The sequence below is a fragment of the Bos indicus genome, chromosome 23 (assembly GCF_029378745.1).
Source record: "Bos indicus isolate NIAB-ARS_2022 breed Sahiwal x Tharparkar chromosome 23, NIAB-ARS_B.indTharparkar_mat_pri_1.0, whole genome shotgun sequence".
NCBI classification, from domain to species: Eukaryota; Metazoa; Chordata; class Mammalia; order Artiodactyla; family Bovidae; genus Bos; species Bos indicus.
In genome coordinates this window covers 8,504,552-8,532,135 of record NC_091782.1, presented here as the reverse complement: position 1 = coordinate 8,532,135, position 27,584 = coordinate 8,504,552, and the positions used below count along the sequence as shown (strand labels likewise).

General features: G+C 47.5%; 1 protein-coding gene across 3 annotated transcripts in view; it reads right to left on the bottom strand.

The window, feature by feature from the left end:
* Positions 1-1,214: 1,214 nt before the first annotated feature.
* GCLC (glutamate-cysteine ligase catalytic subunit) overlaps positions 1,215-27,584 on the bottom strand; it is a 44,763-nt gene continuing 18,393 nt past the window's right edge. The window contains exons 2-16 of one of the 3 annotated variants that reach the window (XM_019986064.2): positions 21,164-21,276; positions 20,158-20,340; positions 17,770-17,883; positions 16,034-16,092; positions 15,799-15,932; positions 12,078-12,152; positions 11,489-11,605; positions 10,109-10,247; positions 9,574-9,686; positions 9,242-9,334; positions 8,824-8,928; positions 4,265-4,346; positions 4,085-4,191; positions 3,878-3,998; positions 1,215-2,823 (exon numbers count right to left, since the gene is read on the bottom strand). In XM_019986064.2, coding sequence (XP_019841623.1) covers positions 2,612-2,823; positions 3,878-3,998; positions 4,085-4,191; positions 4,265-4,346; positions 8,824-8,928; positions 9,242-9,334; positions 9,574-9,686; positions 10,109-10,247; positions 11,489-11,605; positions 12,078-12,152; positions 15,799-15,932; positions 16,034-16,092; positions 17,770-17,883; positions 20,158-20,340; positions 21,164-21,276 — 1,767 coding nt within the window. In that variant the 3' untranslated portion in view covers positions 1,215-2,611. The remainder of the gene's footprint in view (positions 2,824-3,877; positions 3,999-4,084; positions 4,192-4,264; positions 4,347-8,823; positions 8,929-9,241; positions 9,335-9,573; positions 9,687-10,108; positions 10,248-11,488; positions 11,606-12,077; positions 12,153-15,798; positions 15,933-16,033; positions 16,093-17,769; positions 17,884-20,157; positions 20,341-21,163; positions 21,277-27,584) is intronic. The other 2 variants (XM_019986065.2, XM_019986066.2) reach the window with 2 other exon arrangements.

The following is a 27,584-nucleotide window of genomic DNA, read 5'->3' as shown; positions in this document are numbered from 1 at the left end:
TAAGACCCCTGCCTCAAAAGCTTTGAGTGTTAACAACACAAGCCTGCCAGGGGTTTGTTTGTAAACTTTTCTGTATTTTTTTCCAGTGCTGGGTCTCCAGTGCTGCACAAGCTTTTCTCTAGTTGTGGCAAGCGGGGGCTACTCCATAATTGTGGCGTGGGCTTCTCACAGTGGTGGAGTCTCTTGCTGCAGAGCACAGGCCCCAGGGCGGTGAGTTCAGTTGTGGCCCGAAGGCTTAGCTGTCCTGTGGCATGTGGGATCTTCCTGGATCAAAAAACCCGTGTCTCCTGCACTGGCAGGTGGATTCGTCGCCACTGAGCCACCAGGGAAGCCTCCTTCACAGGTTTTGTTTGTTTGGAAACCTCTTGTAAATCCAGGAGACTTGATAGGTCAAGAAAGGGCCAGTTGTGTTCTGAGTGAGTGTCTGGGCTCAGCCAATGCTATTTCCACCAAGGACAAGGCACTCCTTGCTTATCTCACTGTTTACTGTTTTGCTACCAAAGCCTGAACCCTCAGCTGTGTTCAGGAGGAAAAGGTGATGCTTTGTCTTGGACAGAGACAGTGCTATTTGATGTTCATATACACATGAAAGATCAGTATCAGCTGCGACTTAGAACGGATGTGTGTCTGAGGTACAGGAGTCATCTAAGTCCTTGTTACCCAACATGGTCCACAGACCAGCAGCATCAGCGTTGCCTGTGGGCCCCCATCCCAGGCCCACTGAGCCAGGGCTGCACTTCAGACGTGTGTGCAGATTCATTTGACAGTGATCCTGCCCTGGGATCATTCAGATAGATAAAAGCAGACCAGCAGGTGAAGCTGAGAAAAGTGGACGGGCCAGATGAACTAGGGGTTGGGTAGGTGAGGGATGTGTGGGCAATGGCTGTCTGCCGGGCCTGCTGATCCAGTCTGAGTGGATTCACCACTGTGCACACAGCACCTGAGTTACTTGCATGTAATTCACTATGTGATCACTGACTCAGCACGGTGATGGTTTGGGATAAAAGGAAAATTCATGTCCGGCGGTCACTGCTCCCCTCCCCACAGGGCTGAGGGCTCCTGGGGAGGTCAGGCATCTGTTCTCATCACTGTGCTTCTTTCTAGAAAGCGCTGAGGATGGAGCATGATGAAGAAATCATTTTCTGGCGTATTTGGGCTAATTAAAAAAACAATCCACCACCATCCGATTAGTTGTAGAACTCACTTTCGAGAGCTTTCACAATGCCAATTCCATTCTTTTATTTCCTTATACCACAAACGTTTTACTGCCTTTTTACAACCTGAATTTACATAAGCAAATTGCAAAGGAAAAACAGGCATTCTTTTATCCTCCAAAATGCATGTAAGAAATATAGCACAAACTCTAATATTTATACATGAACAGGCTTAGCTGAAGCTTTATGGCAATTTCTTAAAATGAACATGACAGTTTAAATATTTATGCCTGTAAAGGTTTGCATAATCTACTATACATAGTTATTTCAGAAGTAGTTAAGACATTTAATTAATCAGAGAAAAATGTCAACAAAAAAGCTCTAACAATTGTGTGCAACTTAAATTATTTACAATTAAACATTTAGGGTCCTGATTCACAAAACTTAGTGCATATCATGATTTTTGCAGAGCAGCTATGCAAAATATTCCTTGGGTAAAATCTAGAATGAATGGCTTTTCGAAGAATGTCTGTAATATGCTTATTGGAAACCAGAGGAAAAGTAACAAAACAAAAACTTCAGCAGCTGCATTTGATTTGAAAATTTAAGTAGACAGCAGCAATCAGAAAAAAAACAGGGGCCACAAGAGAAGAGCTGGTGGCATTTTTGATATTAGTTTTGTTATGTACAAGGAGAAAAACGATTCTCCCTATTTTTGTCCTTAAAAAAAAAACAAAAAAAACCCCCAATAATCACTACATGTGAACTCAGAGTCTTTCTTCTTCCAGAGTCGTCTTTAAACTTAACACCAAAATTAGCAAATGTGGATAAAAAGTACCATCAGTTCAGTGGGTTTTGTTTTAGTAGGGAAAGCCTGGGACAGGGTTACCAAGGGATTAGCTATTCAAATTAGGAGAGAATTGTCACAGATAAGGCGCCAGAACCCCAAGCTTCCCCCTGAAGCACTTTGGTGGATTCAAAATTGATTTTACATATATGCCAAAGGAGATGATGCAAAGAAAATGAGCAGGACAATCTGTTTTCAAGGTAAAGTGACAGAATTTTCAGTGAATCAGGTACCAGGTTAAAGCCTTAAAAAAAAAAAAAAAAGCCAAAATTTACAGTAAACATTTTAAACTCTGGAATGCAGATATAGTACAGTTACCGGTAAGTTACATTTACAAAACTGCTTCAGACAGCAGCTGCTCCAGAGTCAGAATTGAAAAATGTACAAGCCAGCTCATGAGAACCTTAGGTACAATGTTATTAAAATACATTGTTAATCATAAAAATACTTTAGTATGTACATGTACACTGTATAAACTCTAGGTCTGCTTAATCCCGCCTCTGCCAGTGCAGCGCGCCATGACCCCCCCGCTCCTCACACAATGCACACAGCCGGTCCAGCCGTCAGTTCTTCGGGAACGCGGGGCAGGGCTTCTCGTCCTGCAGGGTGTCTAAGTGGAAGAGTCGGTTTTACTTCCACTGTACCTGACTTTCCTAAACGCTGGTCCGAGTAACTCTGGGCACTCACACGATTCGTTTGCGATTTGATTACACTTTAGAAGAAGGCTATAGTTCATCTGGTCAGTTATTACACTGTCCTGCTTGTAGTCGGGATGCTTTGCGATAAACTCCCTCATCCATTTGGCAACTGTCATTAATTCTCCTGGAGGGGGGAAAATAATTTTTTTTTTTTAATGACAACTTAGTAATATTTTTTTATTTGTTGGGTTTGGCTTTTATCTTTAGAAACCTGACATTTAGCAGCTGGACATCACAACCCTGAAGAATCAAGAGTGGCGTTTGGGCCGAGCCACAGGACAGGGGCTGGGAACAAGACGTTTTTCACCTCGTCTGAAGAACTCCTCCTGGGAAGGGTTTCATGCTGCAGGCAGGCTGCAAGAACACACATGCCCTGCTGCTATGAGACCTGTTAGGTGCCAGCCATACAGGGACGCCGCCCGCCCTAAGACACAGGAGCCAACACACGTTGACCAGTCCGTGTCCTCCCATCCAGCCAAACCTGCCCGTATTGGTGTCAGAGACTGCCCTGGACGGGGGACTCTGTGCTCCCCAGAGCGACCTGATCCAAGAGGGAGACAGAATAGTGTGTAGATGCACTCAGAGAGAAACCCGCAGAGACAGCACTTGGGGGGTCATCCTCTTGGCTCTGGAAACATTACAGAAGCCTCAGGCGAAACACACAAGCTGCTGTCCTCTTCCCTGGCCACCAGGATCTCAAAACTGGGAAAGCAGGGGTCCCTGGGCGGCCCTACAGGGAGCCAGGCTAGAGGGCCCGAGTCCAAGCTGTGTGCTCAGCTGGCTCACCTTGGAGCTGCTTAGACTCATGTAGAGAGTCCGGGGTGCTGCAGAGCACACACAGTTGGGCAGTAATGACAAACATCCACATACGGTATTTCATCGCCTAAAATGCCATCGGGTTAAAGATTCAACACTAGTTTATGAACCAGTAAGAGAAAAAGCGCTGTTGATTCAAAGGAGACTGCAAAAGACAAGGGGTGTGTAACCGCAGAGATGGCACTACCTGGGAAAGTGCAGTGATCAGGATGCCGTATACTCTAATAAAAGACCGCTTTAAAAACTGAGTACTTTAAGACCGTGAGGTTCTGAGTTATGTTAAGAGATTCCTATGTTAAGATGTTAAGCCTATGTTAAGAGATTCTTTTTGAAAAAACAAAGTAAAGCCAAGGCTGCCGTACCGGACGCCCTCTTCTTGATGAGCTTCAGGTAGTTCAGAATGCTGCACCTGGTGTCCACGTCCACCTCCATGCTCTCCAGGTAGGAGTTCAGGACGGGGATCAGCCCGGGGAACACGCCTTCCTGCGAGGAGCAGGGCACCGTCAGGCAGGGGCGCTCTGGGGGGGCTCTGGGCAGGTAGGCGGGGCACAGGCCAAGGCGGGCCCTACCTTGCCGTTGATGATGGTGTCGATGGTCATGAGCGCGTACTCCTCCGCCGCTGGCTCCGCCCTGCCCGCGGCCTTGCCGCAGCCGTCCACCACGGCGTTGCCACCTGCTAGAGGGGAGCAGGGCGCGTTAGCCACCGGTGCTGCCTCTGGGGACCCCAGAAATGCAAGAAAAGGCGGTACCTTTGCAAATGTCTTTCCTGAAATAAAACAGTTCCTGCAGGACGGCATCTCGCTTCTGGGCGACCTTCATGTTCTCATCAACCTAAGGAGGAAAACCATCGTGGCCACGTCAGAATGTTCCCGAATTTGGGGACACTCCTGCTCCCACGTGGGTGGGGCCACTGGCCTCTGTGGTGGGCACCCACCTGAGACGAACGCTCCCATCCCCAGCGCTGGCTGGGGCCAGAGAGGCTGCACGGTCACGTGGAGTCGTGTCTCTCAACCCGAGCCTGGGACATGCTTTTCAATAACGGGGCAACTTGAACAGATGCGCACCTTAGAAATCCATGTGAAACTTACACGCGTGGAGGCTGCCTGGGAAAACCTGGGGGGAATGTACGGTGCCGGGGAGGCACGGAGCCATCCCAGCTCATAGCTGCAGGCGCAAAGGGAAGCGCAGAGGCCCTGCTGCCTTGGGGGGTGGGGGGCCCTCTGTCCTCCTTGCCCCCAGGGCTTTGCTGTCTCACCCGACCACCTGGCAGTGGGCAGGTCGCCAATGCTGCCTGCCCGCCTGGGGCTCTGCCCACTTCCTCAGGAGCCCCCAGCTCCCTCTTCGTGAATTCTTCATTTATTTCGATCAACATAACGAAATCTTAGAGAACACTCCAATATACAAAACGGACACAAGTCAGAGGTCACACTGGAAGGGACGGCTGAGACAAAGTCCTGGATCAGCTTTGCACCCATTAATTCCTACAGTTATTTATTTTTTTTAAAAGGTACATATGACCTTCTGATTAATATAGATAGTCCTAGGAACATGTTCAAATAATAATCCTCCTATGTCTGGCTTAAACCCTAATCAACACTTGTCTTTTTCTTAGTCTTGACAAAAAGTCACAAAGATCAACAGTTGTAATTTCTGCTTTTATAAATTCCTTTTTCAGTCTATTTTACTACTGCTCTTTAGATTCTGAATTTGACTACTTGGGTTTATTTTTAATCTTTCTGTTAAAGCATTTAAAGCTACGGTTTTCCCTTGAGACCAGCTTTGCCAGCATCATTTTCCTATACAATCTACAGTTCTAATTTTGATTTAATCTAGAACCTATTAGGAAAACAATTTAAAATTTCCAACGGCTAAATTTTTCCTGAACATTTTCTTGATGAGTTTTGGTGGAAATGTGACTTATTGTACTCTGTCTAGTTTTGAGAAATGAAAATTTCCCTCGATTAATTTTTGATATTCTTCCTCAGGGCACTCAAAAGGCGTGTGTGGTATGAGGTCTGCGACACAGACGACCCAGCCCGGCTCGTTAGCCATGCTGTTTGCCTCCGCTGTGGCTTTTCTCTTCCTCTGACTATGCGGCCTTCAGTTACTGAGTAACGGGACGGGCGCTCTTGTGAGTGGTCTACTCCACCATCCCGACGGGGTCTCAGGACAGTCCGCGCGGCCCCACTCTACACCTGCACGCCGAGAAGACACCGACCGTCCAGGTGAAAAGGCTGGTAAGTGGTGCAAGCAAACTGAGTGTTCACCCGGACCAGTATCTTACCCACTGCACGACAGTGCCCTTAAATTTGCTTATGCTCTTGAGAAGCTATGCTTTCTGGAAGATTAAAAAAAAAAAGAATCATGGCTCTAAAGATCTTGGATGAGCAAGTGGATAAACCTGCTTTCTGTATCTCATTTAAGACTTTCTCACATTTCTCTGTTACAACTTCACCATTCCTGTTTTCTTTTTAAAAGGTCATTATGGAGCTCTTTACTGTCTATATCTGTCCGTGTTTTAGGTGTATCTTATGCAAATTGCACTGCCATTTTAGATCACCGCTTTCAGCATTTGAATAGGAGAACACAGTCTATTCAAATTTGTCTTCATCTTATTTTCCCCATTGTGTGCTCTCTTGGGCATACTGTCTTACCATGCCCATGGCCAGAGACCCACTGCTGTGGCTCTGAAGTTGTCTTTGTTCTTTCCCCACCCCCTTTAGCCAGGAGATTAGAGGCGACAAATCCTATTTCTAAGCATTAAGTGTTTCTTCTTACTTTCAGACAGTTCGGTTCAACCGCTCAGTCGTGTCCGACTCTTTGCAACCCCATGAACCGCAGCACACCAGGCTTCCCTGTCCATCACCAACTCCTGGAGATTACTCAAACTCATGTCCATTGAGTTGGTGATGCCATCTGACCATCTTATCCTTTGTTGTCCCCTTCTCCTTCCACCCTCAATCTTTCCCAGCATCAGGGTCTTTTCCAATGAGTCAGCTCTTTGCATCAGATGGCCAAAGTATTGGAGTTTCAACTTCAGCATCAGTCCTTTCAATGAACACCCAGGACTGATCTCCTTTAGGATGGACAGGTTGGATCTCCTTGTAGCCCAAGGGACCAGAGTCTTCTCCAACACCACAGTTCAAAAGCATCAATTCTTCGGCGCTCAGCTTTCTTTCTAGTCTAATTCTCACATCCATACATGACTACTGGAAAAACTATAGCCTTGACTAGACGGACAAGCAGTTTTGAAATTCTTTCCCCAGATGTCAGCCATTAAGAAGCATCTACTATTCCCCTCCTTCCACTGGCCCCTTGCTAGGTAAGATTTCTGGTTGACTCTGAGTCCTAACTTCACCTTTTTTGTTATAATCACTTGGAATTTAAAGACTAGCTTGGCTGCCAGAGACATCCACGGTTCCAGTTCTTTACCTTCAGGATTCTGGAGACTTCTCTCCATCTCTTCCAGCATTTAAAATTGCAGATGAGAAATGAGACCAACTGATTTTTCTTCTTTTTGGCAGAAAGCTAAGTAGCCTAATTTCCTGTCCTTTCTGGAAAACTGATCTTTACTTTGAGATTCTTCCTAGATTTTGGTTCTTCTTTACCTATTTCTGTCTCATCCTTAATGGACTCTTACTCAGGAAAAATTATATTCATTTATGTTCTTTATTGTATCTCACATCTCTTCTGTGTAGACTACAGATAAACACTGAACTTTTCAAAGAATTTCTCTCCTGCTTTTCCCATGAGTTCCATTTCTCTGCTGTCCTACAGGGACGAACTCAGCTTGGTTCCCGAAATCAGTGACTTTGACCTTCAACCACATCTGCTTACTGGCGAGCATACTGAGTATTAAAAGTGTGGCCACCACGTCCTTTGTTTCTGAGAACTCCTCTGCTCTCCAAATGTTCTTTGATCCACAGGGCTTGTTTATTTAAGATGCGACTCTTCTCTAGAATTTCTTCAAGGGCATTAGTGAGAATTTCTTAAAATATTCTTTCCAGTTTCCAAATTAACCATGTCCTACTGAGGATAACACACTCTGGGGGCCCATGGGCTCTTCTCTATAAGGCTATTAAAAGTTTTCAAGTTTCTCCTGCCTTTCAGATATCTATACCTGACCCTGGAACAACGCATGTCCCCCTAGATGAAGATGCTCTCCAGCAGTAAACATCACAGTACTCCATGATCTGCTGCTGCTCTAATTCTCAGACACGGAGGAACCGACTGTAAGTTACATGTAGTTTTCTGACTGTGTGAGGGTCAGAGTCCCTAAGGCCTGTGTTGTCCAAGGGTCAAGTGTATTTACATTCATCAACAAAGGCTTAGACTGGCAGCTCTTGGGGACCCGTGACATGGGCTGATCTCCCCAGGGGGTGCCCCACAAGACTAACAGGGGCCCACAGAGTCCTGCAGGTCACCTTGGGCCTAGGCGCAGTGGGCAGGCAGGGTCAGCCTGACCGCCAGACTTCTTCAGGGTGCGTGTGCGCGCGCCGACGGGAGTGGCCCCAACAGAGGAAGGGGGCATCGGGGGCAGGCGCTGGCCCGGCGGCTCTGGTCCTCCTCCCATGCTTGCTGGGACAAGCAGCGTGTCCCGCTGTCTCTGCTCTGGCCCTGAGCCCCGCAGACCCCCACTCTGCCTGGCAGTCTCTCCCAGCCCCTCTCCGTGCTGAGACCCTCCAGCTGGGAGCCCAAGGCCTCCGTGCTTGCTTGGCTATGGCCCCAGGGTCTGCAGCGTTGCAGCCTCACAGCCTGGAGCTATTTCAAGGCCTTGAACGGCTTCCAGAAAGCTCCATCTTGGTTTTAGTTGGGCTAAAGCGGATTCAGATCTGTTTTTCCGATGGTGCCCTGACATCCACATTCTCCAGAAACCTCCCCAGCTCAGCGCCGCTGAGCCATCCCCTCCCTGCACTGAGTAGTTACGGGTCCCTTCCTCCTGCGAAGGTTGTGACCGGCCTGGGAGTTGACAGGATGAAACACACTGGGGGCACCCCCTCCCACCGTCTTAAATCGAAAGTCTAGAAATTAGCGGTTATTCAAATGAAACTCTTAATGTCCTTCAAATGGGCCGAGTAAGGAGCTACCATCAGCACTTTTTTTTCAGGCGTCTCCACCAAAACGGTCCTCAAATCTATAGTATAAGCTTTGGTTTGAAAGGAAAAAAAACAGGGTGGGAGAGGAGCACTCTTCCTAAGGAGGAAGAGGGCTAAGTGAGGTCAGAGCTGAAACAAGTATCATACAGAAAGGTGCACTGGATGATAATCCAGACACCCACGGCCAGCCCGACGCTGAACACCATCCTTACCTTGGACAGCGGGATGAGAAAGTCCAGTTTGTAGGACAGGATCACCCTGGTGAGCAGCACCACGAACACCACATACGCGGAGTTCTCGAAGTCTGTCAGCTGAACCTGGACGTGGGGCCAAGATGTCAGGGACCCACTGTGCCAGCGGTGCCTCCCCGAGGGGCCCTGCGGGTCACAGCGGTTCCCATGCACCTCCTGAGCCCCCACCTGGGGCCGGAAGCCTCTGCCCAAAGGCTACTCCCGGAAAGCAGTCCTCCCGAGCCACTGGGCTCGCATGCCGCATGCGTGCACACACACACAGACACGATCTGTGCTGCTGTCTGGGTAACCCGAGCCTCTGGGGAGGGTACAGGTGGGTGGGTGGCGGTCAGGTGGGAATAGGTCCGACCATGTCGGTTCCTGCCCGCAGGCCGCTTACCTCCATGGGCCGGAATTCCACTCTCCACCCAATGTCAGAGTTTGGAGGAGGAGGCTTGAATCGCATTGTCTGCCAATTTGTGGACTGAATATTCTGTAATCAAAAAAAAAAAAGAGAATAAAACCAGTTTTCCACATATCCAAGAAGATACTAAGATGATTTCACATTTAATAGTGACTCTGCTTCATGTGAAGCAGACTATTTACTGTCTATACCCTTCGACCTACAAAGGAAACTGAACAGCGAGCATTTAACAGAAGTGAGGTGACATGTCAGCGACTCTGAACGTAGCAGTCGTGTTCTTTATGTTTTAAAACATTTGTTGCAGATACCTCAAAGTGGTCGGACTCGTTGGCATCATCCAGGTGGATTTTCTCTTCAAACAGAGTCAGCGGGTCTCTGATGAAGAGATGCGCCACGTGCTGGGCCAGCAGGTGGTCGAGGCCTGCGGAGAGGTCACACCAGGCTCACTCCAGAGCTGCTCTCCACGCCCCGGGGACGGCAGACAGCTCGGGGGGGTTGAAGAAAGGCACCTAGGAGCTTAGGAGACGCTGGACTGTGCAGGATTCTTGTGCCGCCCCGAGTTTATCCTGCAGACCCGAGGGGAGTGTCGGAGTTGTGTTCACCCCTTAAATGACACCCGTGGGGATCTGAGGGACACACCTCCAAAGTCAGCTCTTTTTGCTAAAAGTTAAGCTCTCACAAGTATCTGGGACTTGAAACTTTAGGGCAAACAGCCTCGTAAGAAAAGTTAAGAGACCTCACATTAAAAATAGAAGCCAGATGGGAGTAAGCAAAGGAGTTTAAGAGAGTTTTGAAGAACTAAAGGCTTACAGTCAAATCTAGACAAGGGGAATGGAGGCTTACCTTCCTGCAACAGCTGTTCGTAGATTTCTTTGTCTTTTGTCAGGTCAATGTCATTGTATTTCTCACCACACTCAGACAAGTAACTGTCTATCGAATCGTATCGGGACTTACTGATCCTATAGTGGTTGTTCTTCAGTGGCTAAAATTGAAAAAATACAAATGAATGCCATATAAAGTGATGTGGAAATAAACTAATACCCCAAGTAATTATATTAAAAGGTTATATACTTTATAAATAATTACATAAAACTGTCCAACCTGAACATGAGATCCTGAAAAATAGCTGTTAACCCTGAAAAGTATTAGAAAAAAAAAAAAATTTTTTTTGGAGACAATTTAATCTGTTCTCAGATCTCAATTAAATATATATACATGTTTCTTTTTTTTTTAACAAGTGGATCGCCATTATTATTAAGACTAGAAAACGCCCATGTTGAGAGTAAAAATATAAACCCACCATGTATTCTTTCCTGGAAAATCCCAGGCACAGAGGAGCCTAGTGGGCTTATATATTATAGAGTCCATGGGACTACAAACAGCCAGACATGACTAAACCACTAACACTTTCACTTTCATAATGTAAACCAAAAAATTTGGTTTAAACCGTTAAAAAACCATTAAAATGTCTACTTTAAAGCTTATTTGTACTTAGTATGGTCAACACTTTATGAACAATTATATAAAGACCAGAGCAGCAGTAGTGCAGCCCTGGTCAAGAACATGAGAATCACCTGTGAGGACTCTTACTAATATGCACATCTGCGTCTCAGTTCTGGACTTTTTTTACTCACTGGGTCTGGGGGTGGGTAACTATTTTTACCCACCAGGGCTGGGTAACTATTTTTAAAGAGCTCTATAGGCGGTTCTGACGCACTCTTGGTTGGAGAGATGCAGGGTCAGAGTTCAACATGCAAACAAGAGGCACAAACCTACCCTTCTTCGGCAAAACTCACCCTTTATAAGGGGCCAAGGAATCTGACAACAGATTGCGCTTTCCCCAGCAGAGAAAGCACCACAGACAAAGCACTCATGTAGCGCCAAAAAGCTTTCTGGTAAAAACAGCCATCAGCACTGACTTCCAAAATAAAGAAAAACTGTTCTATCAATTTTAGAGGGCAAAACAAACACAGATTTCAACAAATGATGGAAGTTAACTTGGCACCGCCCCCCCGCCCCCCAACCAAATCATATTTCCCACATTCTCACCCCAAACACACCGTAAAGCCAAAGACAGGCTGATAAGCTGTCAGCTTCTTCCTGTGTGTGATTAACCCACTCAAGATGAAAACGGTTTAAGGGAGACTTCAACACTGTGAGTGGCGACAAGACCCCCACGTCACCTGTCGGATTCAAAAGGCTGGTAAGGAAAAGCGTGCCCACCTCCAGTCCTCTCTCCTCCCGAGTTCTATCATCTACAGACGCGGAAATCACGCCCCAGCGACAATCAATGTCTGACACGTAGCCTCGGTAAAAAGGCGACGCAGCACTCAAAGCCATCTAGGAACAAACAGAAGTCAGCACCTGCAAGGTCAAAGTGTCACCAGCACGCTGAAGAAGGCTCTGTGCGGCTACCCCCGGTCTAGAAGCGCCAGGGTGCACCACCCTGCGGGCCCTACCACAGGCACTGCGCCTGCCTGCTCTGGGGAAGGACGGCGGGAGTGACGCCAGCCCCGGCCTCTGCTTCCTTGAATCATCCTCTCTAGACGGTGAGGGCAGGCGGGATGAGAGAAGGAAAAAGCTATGCTTGAACTTGACGTTTAACACATAAATGCCTCGCTAGCTAAAGCACTGCTAAACTCTTCAGCTTAGACACTTATCCATGAGCTCTCTGTCTGCATACTAGTTGTGTTAGTTCAGTTCTAAATGAAGTCTTAGCTGCACTTAAATAGCACATAGTCAGCGAATTTTGCACATGCAGTCTTTATCTGATATAAAAGAGTACTTAAAATTAGGTGTGATTTCTACTTACGACAATTGGGCAAATGGTAGCCAACTGATCGTAAAGGTATCTGGCCTCAGATATGCTGCAGGCTTGGAACGTTACCTGTTTAAGAATCACAGATTATTAAAGAATAATACAAAATCATCACCATCCTCCCCAAGGAGCCAGTCCGAGAAGGAAGGTTGTTGCTTATGGCATGTGAGGTCATTCCAATGATCCCATCACTGAAGCCAGTTTTAAAAGCTGTCTTGGATGAACTTGTCTAGAATATGGCTTTAATCATGTTTGCATGGGATATAAATAACCCTGTTCTGATGTTAAGACTAGGAAGTCAGGAAAGAAAAACAGGACCTAAGACTCCCTTGGAATGCAAGGAGATCCAACTAGTCTATTCTGAAGGAGATCAGCCCTGGGATTTCTTTGGAAGGAATGATGCTAAAGCTGAAACTCCAGTACTTTGGCCACCTCATGCGAAGAGCTGATTCACTGGAAAAGACCCTGATGCTGGGAGGGATTGGGGGCAGGAGAAGGGGACGACAGAGGATGAGATGGCTGGATGGCATCACTGACTCAATGGATGTGAGTCTCAGTGAACTCCGGGAGTTGCTGATGGACAGGGAGGCCTGGCGTGCTGCGATTCACGGGGTCGCAAAGAGTCAGACGACTGAGTGACTGATCTGATCTGATACTAACAATGAAGCTCAGCCAGGCACTTCTCCTCTATGGCTGGCCATCCATGTGCGGTTGGCTGCGGGCTTATATACATTTTGGTACAAAAGGAGAATCTGGAGACGTGAATAATGGGCTTCAAAGCTCCCCACTGTGGCACCATGGGTAATAGCTTGGGAGGGGGCAGGACTGTAGAGAAGGCAGGAAGAGAAGGCAGTTTAAAACACTTCGACTGCCCAGGAAGAACTGCAGGCTGGTGGAGGAGGCACAGAAGAGCCACAGCGGGCCCGGAGACCGGCGGGCACAGACCAGAGAGAGCAGACCTGGGCTGGGCCCGGGTGATCCTTGGGCAGGTGGGGAGCTGCAGCACCAGGACACGACAGGCTTACTGAGCCACGGAAGTGACCAAGAGACCTGTAAGCATGCTTTCTTCTCAGTTTTTTGATTGGTGTCTCTTAGACGGTCTAGTACACGCTACATTTACAGGCAAATTCTGGAAAAGTCAACCCTAGAAAAATATGCTTAAGAAAACTGGCAGCTGGAATTCAGCAACCAAGTTACAGCAGGGATACAGCTTACAGCTTAGTTATGTTAAGTACATTTAAGAGCTAGCTTCCTTACCCCAGGACTGAGAGAGCCACAGCCAAACCAAACAGGACATCACTGCCGTAATGATGGGAAGGGAAAAAAGAATTCTTAACACCTTAACAAGGTATGAATATATGAATGGTTTTGGCTTCTGGTATCCTTTCAGAGTATCATATAAAGAAGAGAAGCAATTTCCCCTCAGGAAAATGAGGAGGGGGAAAAAAAGAAGGAAAATTGATTTTAGAAAACTAAATACCTAAAATTTGTCTAGTACCCAGTGTTGAAATCATAGAATTTTCTTGGGGGTGGGGGGAGGAAGGGAGCCTATCATAACACGCACGAACTTATTAAATGATTCCTGAAAAGTCCCCCGAGAGTCAAAAATTTGAATATGGTTAAAATTCATTTTGTTCTGTATAGTGAGTTGCTCAAAAGCCTTAAAACAATACTTTGAAATCATTTTGTCCTGCTTTCCTGTAATGGGTAGTTTCTAGGGTTCCACTTAAAAGATAACAGAGAGACTTCTATGGAGATTGGTGGAACCTGTCTCATTTTCCACTTACTCACAGTATTTGGGCTAAAGACTTTTAAGAGTAGTATTGAAAGTGGGGTGGCTGGATACGCCATTTAGAAAAAGAAAACAACCCTAAACCCATGACAAAGCTTAAACTGGATGGAAAACTGTATCTACAAGCAATAAAAATGCAAAATACCTGCCATTAGGACACATTTGTTTGTATAAACACTGTATCAAGGGAAAGAATGACCCCTCTGGAATGGGGCGACAGTGCAGTCTGCGGCAAAACACCTTGGTTTAATAGCAAACTGATGAGAAAAGGCAACCGGCATCCCAATACACTGCTACAGTTTTAAAGCCACGCACTGTTCAGTTCTAGAGTTTAATGGCTCTCCTCAGAAATATTTGTAATTAAGATAGTTAAGCAGACATGCAGTTAAAAGTCAAAAGGTCTCCTTTTTAATGCAGTGTGCCCAGCTGGAAGGAAACTCATGGCCTAGGTTTGTTTGGCAGACCCGCTTTCTACCACTCACATCAGCAAGTCAGGGAAAGTGGGGGAATGGGATCCTCGGCCACGGTTAAACACACTTAGCATGGATACATCTGACTCTCACGTTCAATTCTGATTATACATAGTTGGAAAAATGAACACATCCGAGATCCAAGTGCAGGAAGGCGTGCCTCTGTGCGAAGCTGCCTGAGACGGTGGGACACAGGGTCACCAGCTGTGTGTGCACAGCAGAGCCACCCCACGTGGGGTCAGGCTTCACGGTGCTCCACCAGCCAAGTAATTGGAACTGGAAAAAATCTCCGTAAGTCATAACAAGGCCCCCCTTTTTATCGGAGATTTTCAGTTTGAAATATCTAGTTTTGAGCCACTCCTACTTCTAACATTTTATTTTTTTAATTTGTATTTACTTATTTTTGGCTGCTGTGCGTGGGCTTTTCACGGCAGCGGCTTCTCGTGTTGTGGAGCGTGGGCTCGAGGCGCACAGGCTCAGCTGCCTGAGGCATGCAGAATCTTCCCGGGCTAGGATCGAACCTGTGTCCCCCTGCACTGGCAGGCGAATTCTTAACCTGCTCTTTAACCTTAAGGTGGTCTTTTCCTGGACCACCAGGAAGGTCCCAACATGATTTTAAACAAACTAAAGATTGAAACCAGTATTGCTGTTAATAAAAACAACAAAAGAGTATGAGCTGAGTCAGACTTAGAAGGGGCCTTAATAAAAACTCTTCTTTCAAGTGTTGAGAAGACTAAGGCCAGAAGGGAAAGGAGTTAGCCAAGTACCCGAGAGATGACAGCTGAAGCCTGGGTGCAGGCTGGCGGGCAGCCTGAGGGGTCCCCCCACAGATCGTCTATGGGATGGGGAAGCATCGATGCCATAGGCACCAGCAATCAGATTAGACCCGGGGTGGGGTGGGGAGGGCAGTATAATCATGTCATTAAAAGCGAGGCTACTCTACGTCCTGTGAAACAGCCAGGGGCAAGGCAAACCGGGGCTGTTAAATATTGATTCTTTTTATACCACTATACAGCCTTGCAGGAAGATAGAAGCTTAAAGTCCAAACAACCCTTCCCTTGGACCACAAACTCACTGGGGTGCATCCAGGGTTCATTTTCAGAAACAGATCTGAGCAGTGTTTACAATCTCAAAGCTAAACCATCACTAGATGGCAGCAAAAATTAGGCACAGAAAGAACTGAGACAGTGGCCCTGGAACATTCCACATTTTAAGTTCACGAGCAACTGTGTCTTCGCAGTGAACTCAAGATTTTGCATAATCTGTTCAGAGATACCTTCCAATGAATTTACTGGTTATTTCCAATAACCAGTGGTTTTCAGAAAGATGTTACTAGTTACAAAAATATTTCAACCTGATCAAAATTTTAAAGACGAAACACGCGCACCTCAAGAAAAGAAGATAATGGAGAGAAGTGGAGGCAGAAGCACCTCTTTGGGTCTTTGCACGGTACCTGTAGGCAGCAGTTGCCCATCCCGAAGCCCATGGCGTCCATGTAAATGTGGTCGGGCTTAGAGGCCTTCGTGGCCTCCTCGTCCTCAGGGAAAGTCTCTATAAATGGAGCTGGGGTGTTCTTGTCCTTAAAGACTGCAGTAATAAAAACAGAGAGAGAAAGAGGAGAGAGCAGGGAGTGAGAGGGAGTCAGCGTCAACAGCGGGGCAGGGGCTGCCCCTCCCGCCCACACTCACTGGGCACGTTGATGACCACTTTCTCGCCCCTCCGGTGCCGGATGTTCCTGGTGAGCGTGCTGAAACAGACAACAGACGTCCTGAGCGGGCGGCCCAAAAACCCTCACGCGGAAGAAGAATTTGATAACATAGCGCTACGCGGGACGGCTCCTCCCTCAGACAAGTCCCCTAAGGCAGCCCTACAGAAAAATCACATGCACCGAGACTGAGGGGTTTCCTGCAGCCTCGCCCGCGGGCTCCTGCCTGAGAACGTCACCCTCTCTCCTGTCCAAGCCCCCATCCCCGGCTCCGGGTGACTCCCCAAACCAAGCTCAAGTGTTCAAGGTCTGCCGTGGTCTGGCCTCACGCTATGCTTCTAATATTTTCCATGTTAAGTCCAAAACCTGAGCCAAGTTGAGGTCCTCATGTTCCCTGTGCCTCACGGGACCCCGTACTTCATCGCTGCCTGCATCCAACCCGCAGCCTAACACCATCTCACGGCCCACCACCTGATCCAGAAGCCCCCAGGGACGCCGTGAGCCCCGAACATGCGGCCAGTCCTAAAAGAGATGTCCTCTGAGGGCAAACACATGGCAGATTTTTAAGACTTGGTTTAAGAAATAAAGTAATACTTACTAGTAATTTAAAAATACTGATTGCAAGTTGGATGTATGTGTGTCATTAGCCACTCAATCGTGTCCAACTCTTTGCGACCCCATGGACTGTAGCCCACCAGGCTCCTCTGTCTATGGGATTCTCCAGGCAAGAATGCTGGAGTGGGTAGCCATGCCCTTCTCCAGGGGACCTTCCGGACCCAGAGTCAAGCCTAGGTCTCCCGCCTTACAGGCAGAGTCCTTACCGTCTGAGCCACCAGGGAGGCCCTTGAGATGGATATAGCTATAAATGTCATTCACTTTTTTTTTAAACTTTTTTAACGTGGCTACTAAATTACTATTAAAATCACATGTGTGCCTCGCATTATGGTTTCACCAGGCAGGGCTGCTGTCCGCCCGGCATGACGCCACCACTCGCGGGAGGCCGGCTTTGACCCCCTCGGTCAGAAGCACCCTCCTGTCGGCTGCGGCCATCTTTGGACATAATGTACCTTTTCTTACAGCTGCCCATCTCCTCCTTGGCACACCCTAACCCTAATGTTGGAAACTAAGCTTCTGGGTCTTCCTCTTCCCCAAAGACTCCACTCGTAGCGGGTGTGCAGACGTGTTACAGGAACGAACACAGCTGTCACAGGTCCCTAACCCTAGGTCAGGAGCCTGGGTTCAGGATGACAGGGGAGACCCAAAAGTACAAAGCTGAGATCAGACCGGTGGGGGCCCTAAAGCAACTTGAAACCCTGGAATCAAAACTACAGAGCAGCAGGTAGCACGTGCCTATCACACACACAGGCATTGGACATGTTACCTTATAGTCAAGGTACACGAGCAGGGTGAGGACATCACAGACACCGGAGGTAAAAGATAAAAATAACGACAAGAAAGCTTCTCCAAACAGGAATTGAAATGACCTGGGGTTGAAATGAATTTGCAGCTAAGTGAACAACTTTAGGATGACTAGGAAAACGGGCAGATCCAGCCTGGAAACAAGCGGCAAGGGCCGTGCAGCCGTGGGAGACGGAGGGTGTGAGCCGGTGCAGCTGCGCGTCTGCTGGCTTCTGCGGAGTTCAGGAAGCGCACAGGAGGGTCGCGGGGGGATAATGCACCCCCAGGGCAGAGGCCAGGCGCTGAGTCACAGGCACTCACCTGAAGCGCGGGTGCTTGTTGATGGCTTCATCAGGAAAGAAAAGGGACTTGGAAGCTCCTCCTTCCACCGGGTTGGGTTTGAACTCGGGCAGCGTGAACCCAGGGCAGCCTAATCTACAACAAATTGAAGAACTAAAGAGATAGAATGTGTGTCCAAGGATTAAAAACTCACAAGTGCAACACTGCCTTTTTCAGGGGGGTCCAGGTGTTCTGCCAACCCTGGGCCCCTTGCAACCAGCCCGTTGCAACCTTGCTCACCAAGCTCTTCTCTTGTGATCACAGCCTTGGGCTGATTTATCAGAAGCCTCTGTCCACCCAGGGTCTGCAGGGCACATGTCGCAGCCGCCTCAGCTGTTTCCCCCAGGAGCTTCTGTCTGAGGCGTGCTCCTGTACTGGTTGTCAGCGTGGGTGCCCTGGGAAGGGTCTCCTGTTTCCTGCCTCTGCCCAGCACTTCCCGAATCCCTCCGGATCAGGCAGGTCCCCCACAGGTGACCCCATTCGCCCCCAGGTTTCCCCCGGAGGCTGAAATCCAAGCCTATTATCTCAGTTGACTTAAGAAGCGCTTTAATTCCAACACAGAAACAAAGCTCTGCGTTCATCCCTAAATGTAAAGCTCAAATTCCACATCACGGGCAGTGATGCCACCAGCTCTCCCAAATTTAAGGTCACTGCTGAGTGTGCTGGGGGTGGGCGTAGGACTCACAGAGCAGCGCCAGGAGAGGAAGAGTGGCTGCTGGGGGTGCGCAGCTCCAGGGTGGGGAATTTCTGGCCTAGGAGCCAAAACTAGCTGGTGCCTTCTTTATTTTCAGTCTCAGCTTTAATAAAACCAGTTGCTCGCAACCACCTTGTGAAACAGTGAACTTGCCCATCATATCTGGAACAGTCCCAGATGTGATGGGGTCTTGGGAGGGTTCCTGCAGTAGCCTGCGTTATCCACCACGAGCCTGAAGCCTTAGGAGAAGCCCTCACAGAGAGTGACAGGCTGAGACCTGGGCACTCTCCGCTGACCAGGATCGGGCTGGAGCGGGGAGGTGAGCGCCAGTGCGCTGGGCGCCAAGTGGGCGGCCGGGACTCAGATCTGCATGCCCAGCATGCAGGTCTTCCCTCTAGATGACCATCCGATGGCACCTCCAGGGGTGGGGACGCCCTCCACCTGCCCCGCCGGGCGAGCACCAGCAGACGGAATAAGGCCACAGGGACCGAGGAACTGTACTTCCGGTTGCGTCAGCCTGAGTAATTGACGTGTCAACAGTCACGTGAGCACGGGGTCACAGGGCCACCCTGCAGTTGCGCCCGTTTATGAACAGAGAATCCCCCTGTTCACACTGAAAAAAGCCGTCGTCTTCTCCCTCTTGATCCCCAAACAAAACTTTCCTGATCACTTAACTGTGCATTTAAGATGAGGCTTTTACAAACCAATAATTATTACTCTTGTTTTGCTTACAAATCCAAAAATACCCTCCCATCATAAAAGATAAACTTTAAAAAAAAATTAGATTTTTAGAATAAAACGTATTCCTCGCTCAACGTTCCTCCCTTCATAATGTGAGAAAAAGATACTTCTCTAAAATATTTGATGAGGTGCTTCAATTAAGGCCTTGATTATTTCGATGTGACCATGGAGATTTTAAAAAAGAAAATTCCCTTTAAGTGTCCTAAGACTGGTGGTGTGTCTTCTGAATGCCTGTGTTCACAGTGGACATTTATCAGGAAAAGAAAAAAAGGTATAAAAATAGTTCAGCATGTTCCAGGCTTTGGATACCAATCCTCAAAGTGCTTCTGAACTTTGGGGAGGTAAGCATACTTTGCCATGACTGAGAGATCTCTCGCAGAGATAACCAGATTTACGATTTGGTAGAACTGCATTCTTGTGTACAGGTCCTACATAAAACCGTGTGATATTTATGTACCTCATTCTAAGCCGAGGACAGAATTCCACTGACTTTACATTCACTCTTGTGAACTTTTAGCCATAAGCGGATTTGACGAGAAATCCTAACTTGTTTCAGCGTGATCCAAACATGACCCGACGGCTCCCGTGTTCTTTGTGTGCATCGCCCGTCCCAGGAGCGCTGAAGCTGACCCGCTGATCTGATCTAGGGGGCAACGTGTGCCCTTCCTTAAACAATGCTCCCTCCCCTTGGCCTGGGGAGTGTGTGGCCCTCGGGTCCTTCCGCAGTCCCCCAGCCCCACCACCACCATCACCACCGGAGGCCAGCATGTGACTCGGCCTGCAGCTCTGACGTTACAGATTCTATCAGATGCAGCGTGACGAGGATAAACCGTCCACAGTATGAGAGCTGCGGGGTCAAGTGCTAGGTTGTGAGCTGCTCTCCGGACACCGGATGCTCTGAAGCGCCAGCTGCGGGCGTCGACACAGGGACTAACCTGGGAAAGGAAGTGATCGTGCAGAGGGCCTGGTTTTCCCCCAGGAGAGATGTGGCTTCTTTGCGCCGTTTCCTCATGTTGTCCTCAACTGTGTTGAATTCAGACATGGTCCCACCGTACGGCTGCCCGGGTGTCCCCTCGATCATGTAGCTCCCATATTCTGGTCTCCAAAGGGTTGGATGGCTGCAAAGGAGAAAAGGTTTCAGGTCCCTCTTATTCTTCTGCTGCAGGCTGCTCCCTTTTCAGTTTTGAAAAAGCGGCTTCCAAAAATTTACAAAACACTGGGTATACAAGAAGCCAAGAATGCTTTACGGTTCCCAGAGCCTGTTAATCTTCCATAGCTGTGTTAACTGTGTAAGGGTTACAAGTGCTGGGTCCAAAATATTTATAAATAACTGAGCTGCACGCAGGGCATGCACTGTCCAAGACAAACAAGCCCGTCCACTCTGCGGGGAAGGGTGTGAGGGCTGAAGGCTCCTTCAGTTTAACGCTGGGCTCCAAACGCAAACCCAGCCTCCCAAAATTTAGTGGGCAGAAAAATGAACATGCCCCCTTCACCTCTGTCTACTGAAATAAAGAAATATTTAAAAAAAAATATCTTTCTAGCCAAACAAAATCCATCTGCAAGTTTTCTCTGGCACCATGGTTTGCGATCTTGGGAACACGTTGCCAATTTTTTTTTAAAAAATATTTAAATAGTAAACAGACTTTATGTGGCATTTACTCTTCCAAGTGCTCAATAATGTATTTAGAGTGTCAGCACCCTAAGAGGCACCCCTGATTTACAGAAGAGGAAACTGAGGCACAGAGAAGCTAAGCCCCTCACCTAAGGGTGCTCAGCTATTGAGTAGAGGGAGCAAGATTTGAACCCAGGCAACTGGGAACCAGAGCCTGAGCCTTAAACTGCTGGGATCCCTGGTCTCCTGTAAATGGGAGGAAAGATGTCACTCCGATGGTCCTAACAGTTTCAGAAACTCAAAAACAAGCCCCCAGTCCATCAGCTTACTTTGGGTTCGTCCTTTCCCCCTTTTCTTGCAGAGTTTCAAGAAGTTCCTCTCCAGACAGGACCAGTTGGGCTTTTTTCTTTTCATGATCAAAAGACACCAACATGTACTCCACCTATTGAGAATAAAGGAGAGAAAGATGAACACTCCTCCATCCAGACTCGAGCTTGATGTGACCTTCGAGAGAGAGAGAAGCAGGGAGGTTGGGAAGGGTCACGGGAGCCAGGAGTCACCGTGGCTTACACGATGGTGCTGTATGACGCGACACCCGGAGAGAGCGGCCAACAGTGGTCTGGCAGGAGGACCAGAGCTCTCACTCAAGTCTGTCTTCTCCCGTTTGACGTAGTCCCTTCTAGAAAGGTCAACACGCCCACTCTGACAAACGGTACTTTGAGAGAGAAGTTTTGAAAGTAAGATTCTGTAAACCGTGGCTCCAAGCAGCAGTCGCGTTTTACAATGTATTTCCTCAGTGGGCTTACTATAAATTTATGAAAGGGGTTACCTGGGCGTACTCATCAAGGTAGATGACCCTTCCTCACTGGGAGGTTACTTAATCATCCCACTGGAAGCCCTGCTAGTGGACTGTTAAATCATAATCAAACACATCGATATGGAAGTGTTAGCCTAAGAGTTTTGGCAATTTCTTTTTTAAAAATACACATGTCATTACTTTCACTTTTTAGTATTTATTAGTTATTTGGCTGCACTGGGCCTTAGTTGTGGCAGGTGGGATCTTTAGCTGCCGCATGCGAGCGTTTAGTTGGGGCACGTGGGATCTAGTTCCCTGACCAGGATCGAACCCTGGCCCCTGCTTGGGAGCATGGGGTCTTTGCCATTGGACTGCCAGGGAAGACGCCCGGCAATTTTGTTTCGGTTTTTCAAGAGTAGATTAAGGCCACTTCCCCACTCTGAACCGACACAGAATTTACAATTCAAGGTGTGCTAGTGCATTTATAACAATACCTGGTGGAATTCTGATAAAAATCAAGAGTGAAATACCAAAGTAAGACTTTTCTGGGCTGAGTATAAATAGAACCTGCTTTTGTTTTCCCTGAAATTGTGTGCTGTAAGTCATGAGAGCTGGTATTAATCCTGAAGGTTGTGAACCACTCTTTACGGTTAAAGTAAGACACACAGCGTCCATACGTAAGTGAAAAGATTGGAGCTGGATCGTTCAGGGAAACATGTGAGAGCACCCTTTGCACAAGGCCCCAGACCTGTGCCACGAGGCAGCCGGCTCTCCGGAATTACTTTGTCTGGCTTATCATAAAAGAGGCAAGCAACAAGGCACCCATTATCTGCCTTATCCACCTGACATTCTGCATGTAAATCCAGATCACAGCCTTAAAAACAAACCAAAGCCGGGAAGCCCAGCAGCAGGCCTGGGGCGGGGGTGGGCTGCTCCCCCTGGATGGGGGCTCTGGTCTGTGCCTAATTCACACGGACCTGCCTCCCCAGCCTTGCAAGGTGCCTGAGTCAGACATCCGTATCAGAGACTTTCAAGAGACTGTTTGGCCCTTCAGCTAAAAAATACAAAAGGGTAAAAATGTTAGTAACCATTGGGAAAGAGCTTGACAACAGGCTTGAATGACAACAAGAAATAAACTTTAACTTTTATTAGTTGCTGTTATGGACTGAATGTTGGTGTCCCGCACCCCCAACCATATGTTGAGGCCCTTTACCCCGATTGGACTGCATTTAGAACTGAGGCCTTGTGGGGGTGGGGGTGTACCTAGGTCAGCAAAGTGGGGCCCTTTGATGGGACTTGTGACCCTCTAAGAAAAGATGAGGAAGATGAGTTCTCTCCCCCACTCGAGGACAAAGCGAGAAGGCGTCTGACTGTAAGCCAGGAAGAGGGCCCTCACCCAGAACCAAAACTACCAGCATTTTTGACCCTGGACTGTCTGACCTCCAGAACTGTGAGAAATAAATGTCTGTTGCTTAAGCCACCCAGTTTGTGGTATCTGTTACAGCAGCCTGGGGGGATCGAGACAGCTGTCTTATTGATGAGTTCAAGTCCCTACTCTTGGTTCTCTATCACGAATTTCTTTAGTTCAAAAAAAATGAGTAAGATGGCTTGATTTACATACACGAACCAGAAACGTGAGATCTGCACCTGTACAATCACTCAATGTTCAAATGCCAGGAAGCTGCAGGCGGCAGAATCTGGAATTGCTCCCAACATTTACAAGTTTTCAGGTAACACCTACAGATTCAGTACTCCTGAAAAGCTAAAGCCTGATGGAACAGGAAACTTTGTTAGGTCTCACGGGGGAGATATGAAAATATCGTAAGTATGAGAAACAACTTCACCTTTAAACAAGCACAATGAGCAGTGGTCTGCTAGGAACCTCTGGATCCTCGTCTTACCCACCACGCCCCGTAGGCACGATCACCCACTTTGCAGATGGACAAAGAGGCTGAGTGGACCGCCCAGGGCAGCGAGTGTCAGCAGCGATGTGAACCCCAGCCTGCCTGGTCTCAAGGCCCAGCACAACTTGTTGCTAGGACCACAGAGGATTTCAATCTTGGATAAGGATAGGGATAAGCCTTCTGAAAGAACTGCTGTAAGCTGTGAGGCAGGGAAAGGTTCTAATACTGGCTGCAAATCTCTCAGACTGGATTATACCTCCACTTTATGAAGTAGGCCTGATGTTACATCATAGAAGCGGAGCTCACACAGTTCTAGGTGGAGATCTACACTGATGGGTTAGCTTGCCTCTTTAGGCCCAGCTCAGATTGCCATTGCTCTATGCTGCATTCTGAGCCCCCCAGATCCCCCCGTCCCGCGTAGAAGGAATCCTCCTCCTTCGATCACTGGTTCCAACACATCTGCCTTGCACCATCTGTTGGGGTGAAGTTATCTTCTTAACGAGAAAACATGCTTCTTCCGGAAACAGAGATGAAGAGATACTCCCCTGCTGACTGGGTTCCCACTGTCTGTCTATTTATCAAAATGAGCAAGAATGTTGGTACCAATTTATACAACCTATATTGCAATTACTTTTGTTAGTTTCCTGGTTTTGAAATAATTGAAATCTTGTTTTCAGAATCACGCTTGGCCCAGAAGTTTGGGTAGGGCAAGAGAATAGAAAGCTCAGACTCAGTTTGAGTTTTAAATATCAGCCAAATGGGTGGCATTTAAAATGCTAACAGACCAAACCCTAATTAAAAAATAATCACCCATGATCTCATTAAGCAAGTGAAACAGAAACACAGAATACTTACAAGAAGAAGGGAAACTTCTGGATAAAATTTACTTATTTTGGGGATAAAATCTAAGTTCAGTTAGAAGGCCTAGAATTCCCTGAACATTTTATAAACTCAAATTTAAGGCTTTCTGAATTATCCCCTACAACCTCCTCCATGTCTCTCAATTATGGCTCAAAAGGCTTCTTTAGCCTCCCAGCTTTTTGTTAACTTATTTACCCCTTCCTCCATCCCAATATATTTACGTTTATCTCCAATTCTAGTTCATGCTGCTGCTGCTGCTAAGTCACTTCAATCGTGTCCGACTCTGTTCGACCCCATAGATGGCAGCCTACCAGGCTCCCCCGTCCCCGGGATTCTCCAGGCAAGAACACTGGAGTGGGGTGCCATTTCCTCCTCCAATGCATGAAAGGGAAAAGTGAAAGTGAAGTTGCTCAGTTGTGTCCAACTCTTTGCGACCCCATGGACTGCAGCCCACCAGGCTCCTCCGTCCATGGGATTTTCCAGGCTAGAGTACTGGAGTGGGGTTCCATTGTCTTCTCCAATCTAGTTGGGGTGCCATTGCCTTCTCCAATCTAGTTCACACAAGCCCTCAAATAAACAACTCGTTCTTTAGGCGCCAATCTAGAACTGTAAGGGAGTTTGGTTCAGTTACAAAAAGTGACACATTAGAAGACTTCGTTTCCAATATAAAATACCCAGAGCCACAAGGAGTTGATTATTTCTGGATTTTTGTCCCCATCCTAAACTTGCTATTTACATACAAAGGATGAGAGGAAAAGACAAAATCAAAGGGAAAACGAAACAGGATGTCGAGGCCCTTCTGCACACAACACGATTCTAAGGACTGGCTCCGCCTGCTAGCTTCAAATAGCACCCGAGCTGGCGTGGTGCAGTGTCTCTCTACGTGCACGGCACACAACACGGCTCTAGATGCAGACACCCAAGGAGCATTATAAATGGGCAGAGTGACTGATTCAAATTTGCACGAGTAGCATATCATTTGCAAGGAGCAGAAATAGCCATCTGTTCTCTGACCAGATTACAACTCCCTGCAAATAATTTAAGGCACTACTATTTGGTGCCCATCAGTTGTCTCTTTAAATGCAAGGAGGACAGGCCCAACAGAAACGCCCAAGTAGGTTTTGAGATGCTCTACTTAAAATGTGTGCTACTTTTTCTACAAATAAAGTTAAAATCCTTTAAGTTTCTATTGCTAAAAGACTAAATGCTATCCCACTAGGATAAAAGTCACTAATACTTCTGAGCTGCTGAATCAAAGACAAAGGCACATTCAAAAGACTATTACATGGTTTACTAACGATAGAGGGTTGCTAGGAAGGACCTGGACACGGGAGCCTTCCAGCCATTCAACGCAGGTCTGCACAAGCAGGAGGTGCTGTGTGTTCACCTGAAATTAGGCCAATAAAAATAAAGAGCTTTAATTGAGGGTGATGTAAGTCAGTGCCGAACACAGACAGTGACATACTTGTGGCATTAAAGCTCAAGTTAACAGTACTGTTAACGTAATATTAAAATGCTGACATTTTTAGAATTCAAGTCATTCAATAGCACTAACTAGTTTAAAATTTAAACATTCTTTTTTTTTTTTTTTTTTTAAGGCATTTTGATACTCTACCATGAAGGTAAAGGTTTCAGGAAGCTCAGAATTTGAGGAAAGACTAGATGTTTTATAAAATATTAAGTTTTAAATTTCTGCTTCCCAGAGATGAAAACAGTGCTTGATTCAGAATCTAGATCTATTAAGACTCAGAATCAGCCATAGGCAATTCCCTATTTAGGGAGACAGTACTTTGAGAAAGTTCCTGTCAATTTCTGTGTACATTAGAAAAAAGGAATGTTCAAATCTCTTTGAAACAAAGTTACACAAAGGTCCCTGGGCCACCTCTCTAAGTATCTAACAGATCATGTGCCCAACTTCTCAAGAGAGGGAACCCATCACCACGTCCTTGGGGACAATGAGGTCCTAAGTGCTTCCCCGGCACTGGGAGGACTCCACCGCTATACACCTGTGCCCAGGAGGGCAGGGTGGGGGGACTTAGCCCAGGAGGAGTGGGCTGCAGCCACCTTACTGACATTCACAATTCAGGATTTAGGGCCAGCTCCTCCCATTCACCTGCCCAGGCAGGGAGTACTCTTGACTCCTACTGGAACCACCTGTTATTTCTAAGAAACCTGGTTTTCTCCTTACACTGATCTCCTGAACAAGCCCGAAGCCATCCTGTGGTCAGGCTGTAAGTGGCCGATGACCCTCAAGTGCCGAAACGCAGTGTCCCGCAGCACGCCCTGCAAGTCCTTTGACTCAAGTCCTATCTTCCCCAAGTGCTGGGAGCAATGCCGGTGCAGAGCCAGGCGGATGACTCCTGCTCTCAGCTCACGCAGGGCCTGGAATGACAGTCAACAACCCAAGGGAGCTAAACGGTCTGGGCAGCAGCTCAGGATGACCGTCAGAGCTGGGCCTGTGCTAACAGGAGGGTCTGGTTCCGCCTTGGGGATCAGAAGGCTTCCTGGGGCAAGGGGTTGGCCAGGCAAAGGAGGAGGTCCTCATAAATACAGCCCCCCGCCTGACAGCTACCCTGACTGCAGTGTAATCACCTGGCGGGCTGCCCAGAGATACAGATAAACTGGGCGCACCCCCCAGGGGACCATGTCACGTAGGCCCGCCTCTAGATCCTAAACTGCTTTAAAGCGAGAGACCAGAAGACGGTTCCCTCACACAGCAAATATTAATGACCGATGTTTTTGAGCACTTTTGACCATCCAGCTGGATGGCACCCATTTTCACATCGAGCATGACACCCAAGCCTGGAGCACCCAAGGACGTGCCTGCCACGGTGATGCTACTTGGCTTCAGAATCACCTGCAGTGAAACAGCGGAGACCAGTGCGGCAAGATCCAAACAGCCGCGCTTGAAACGGCGGATGGACCTGCGCTGACCGCCACAAGTCCAGGAACCACCTGTAAACGGTGATATTTTAGACTGTAACTGTGGAGATGTTCTTTTAAAAACCGTCCTATTTTCCCCAAAAGGAAACGTTTCAGTAGCTCACTCTAAAGTTACATCAGGGAACTAAACTCAGTATTTTGTGATAACCTCTAAGGGAAAAGAATCTGCAGAAAACATACATATATGAATGTGTGTGTATGTCTGTACATATATGTGTGTATATATATGTACATATAACTGAACCA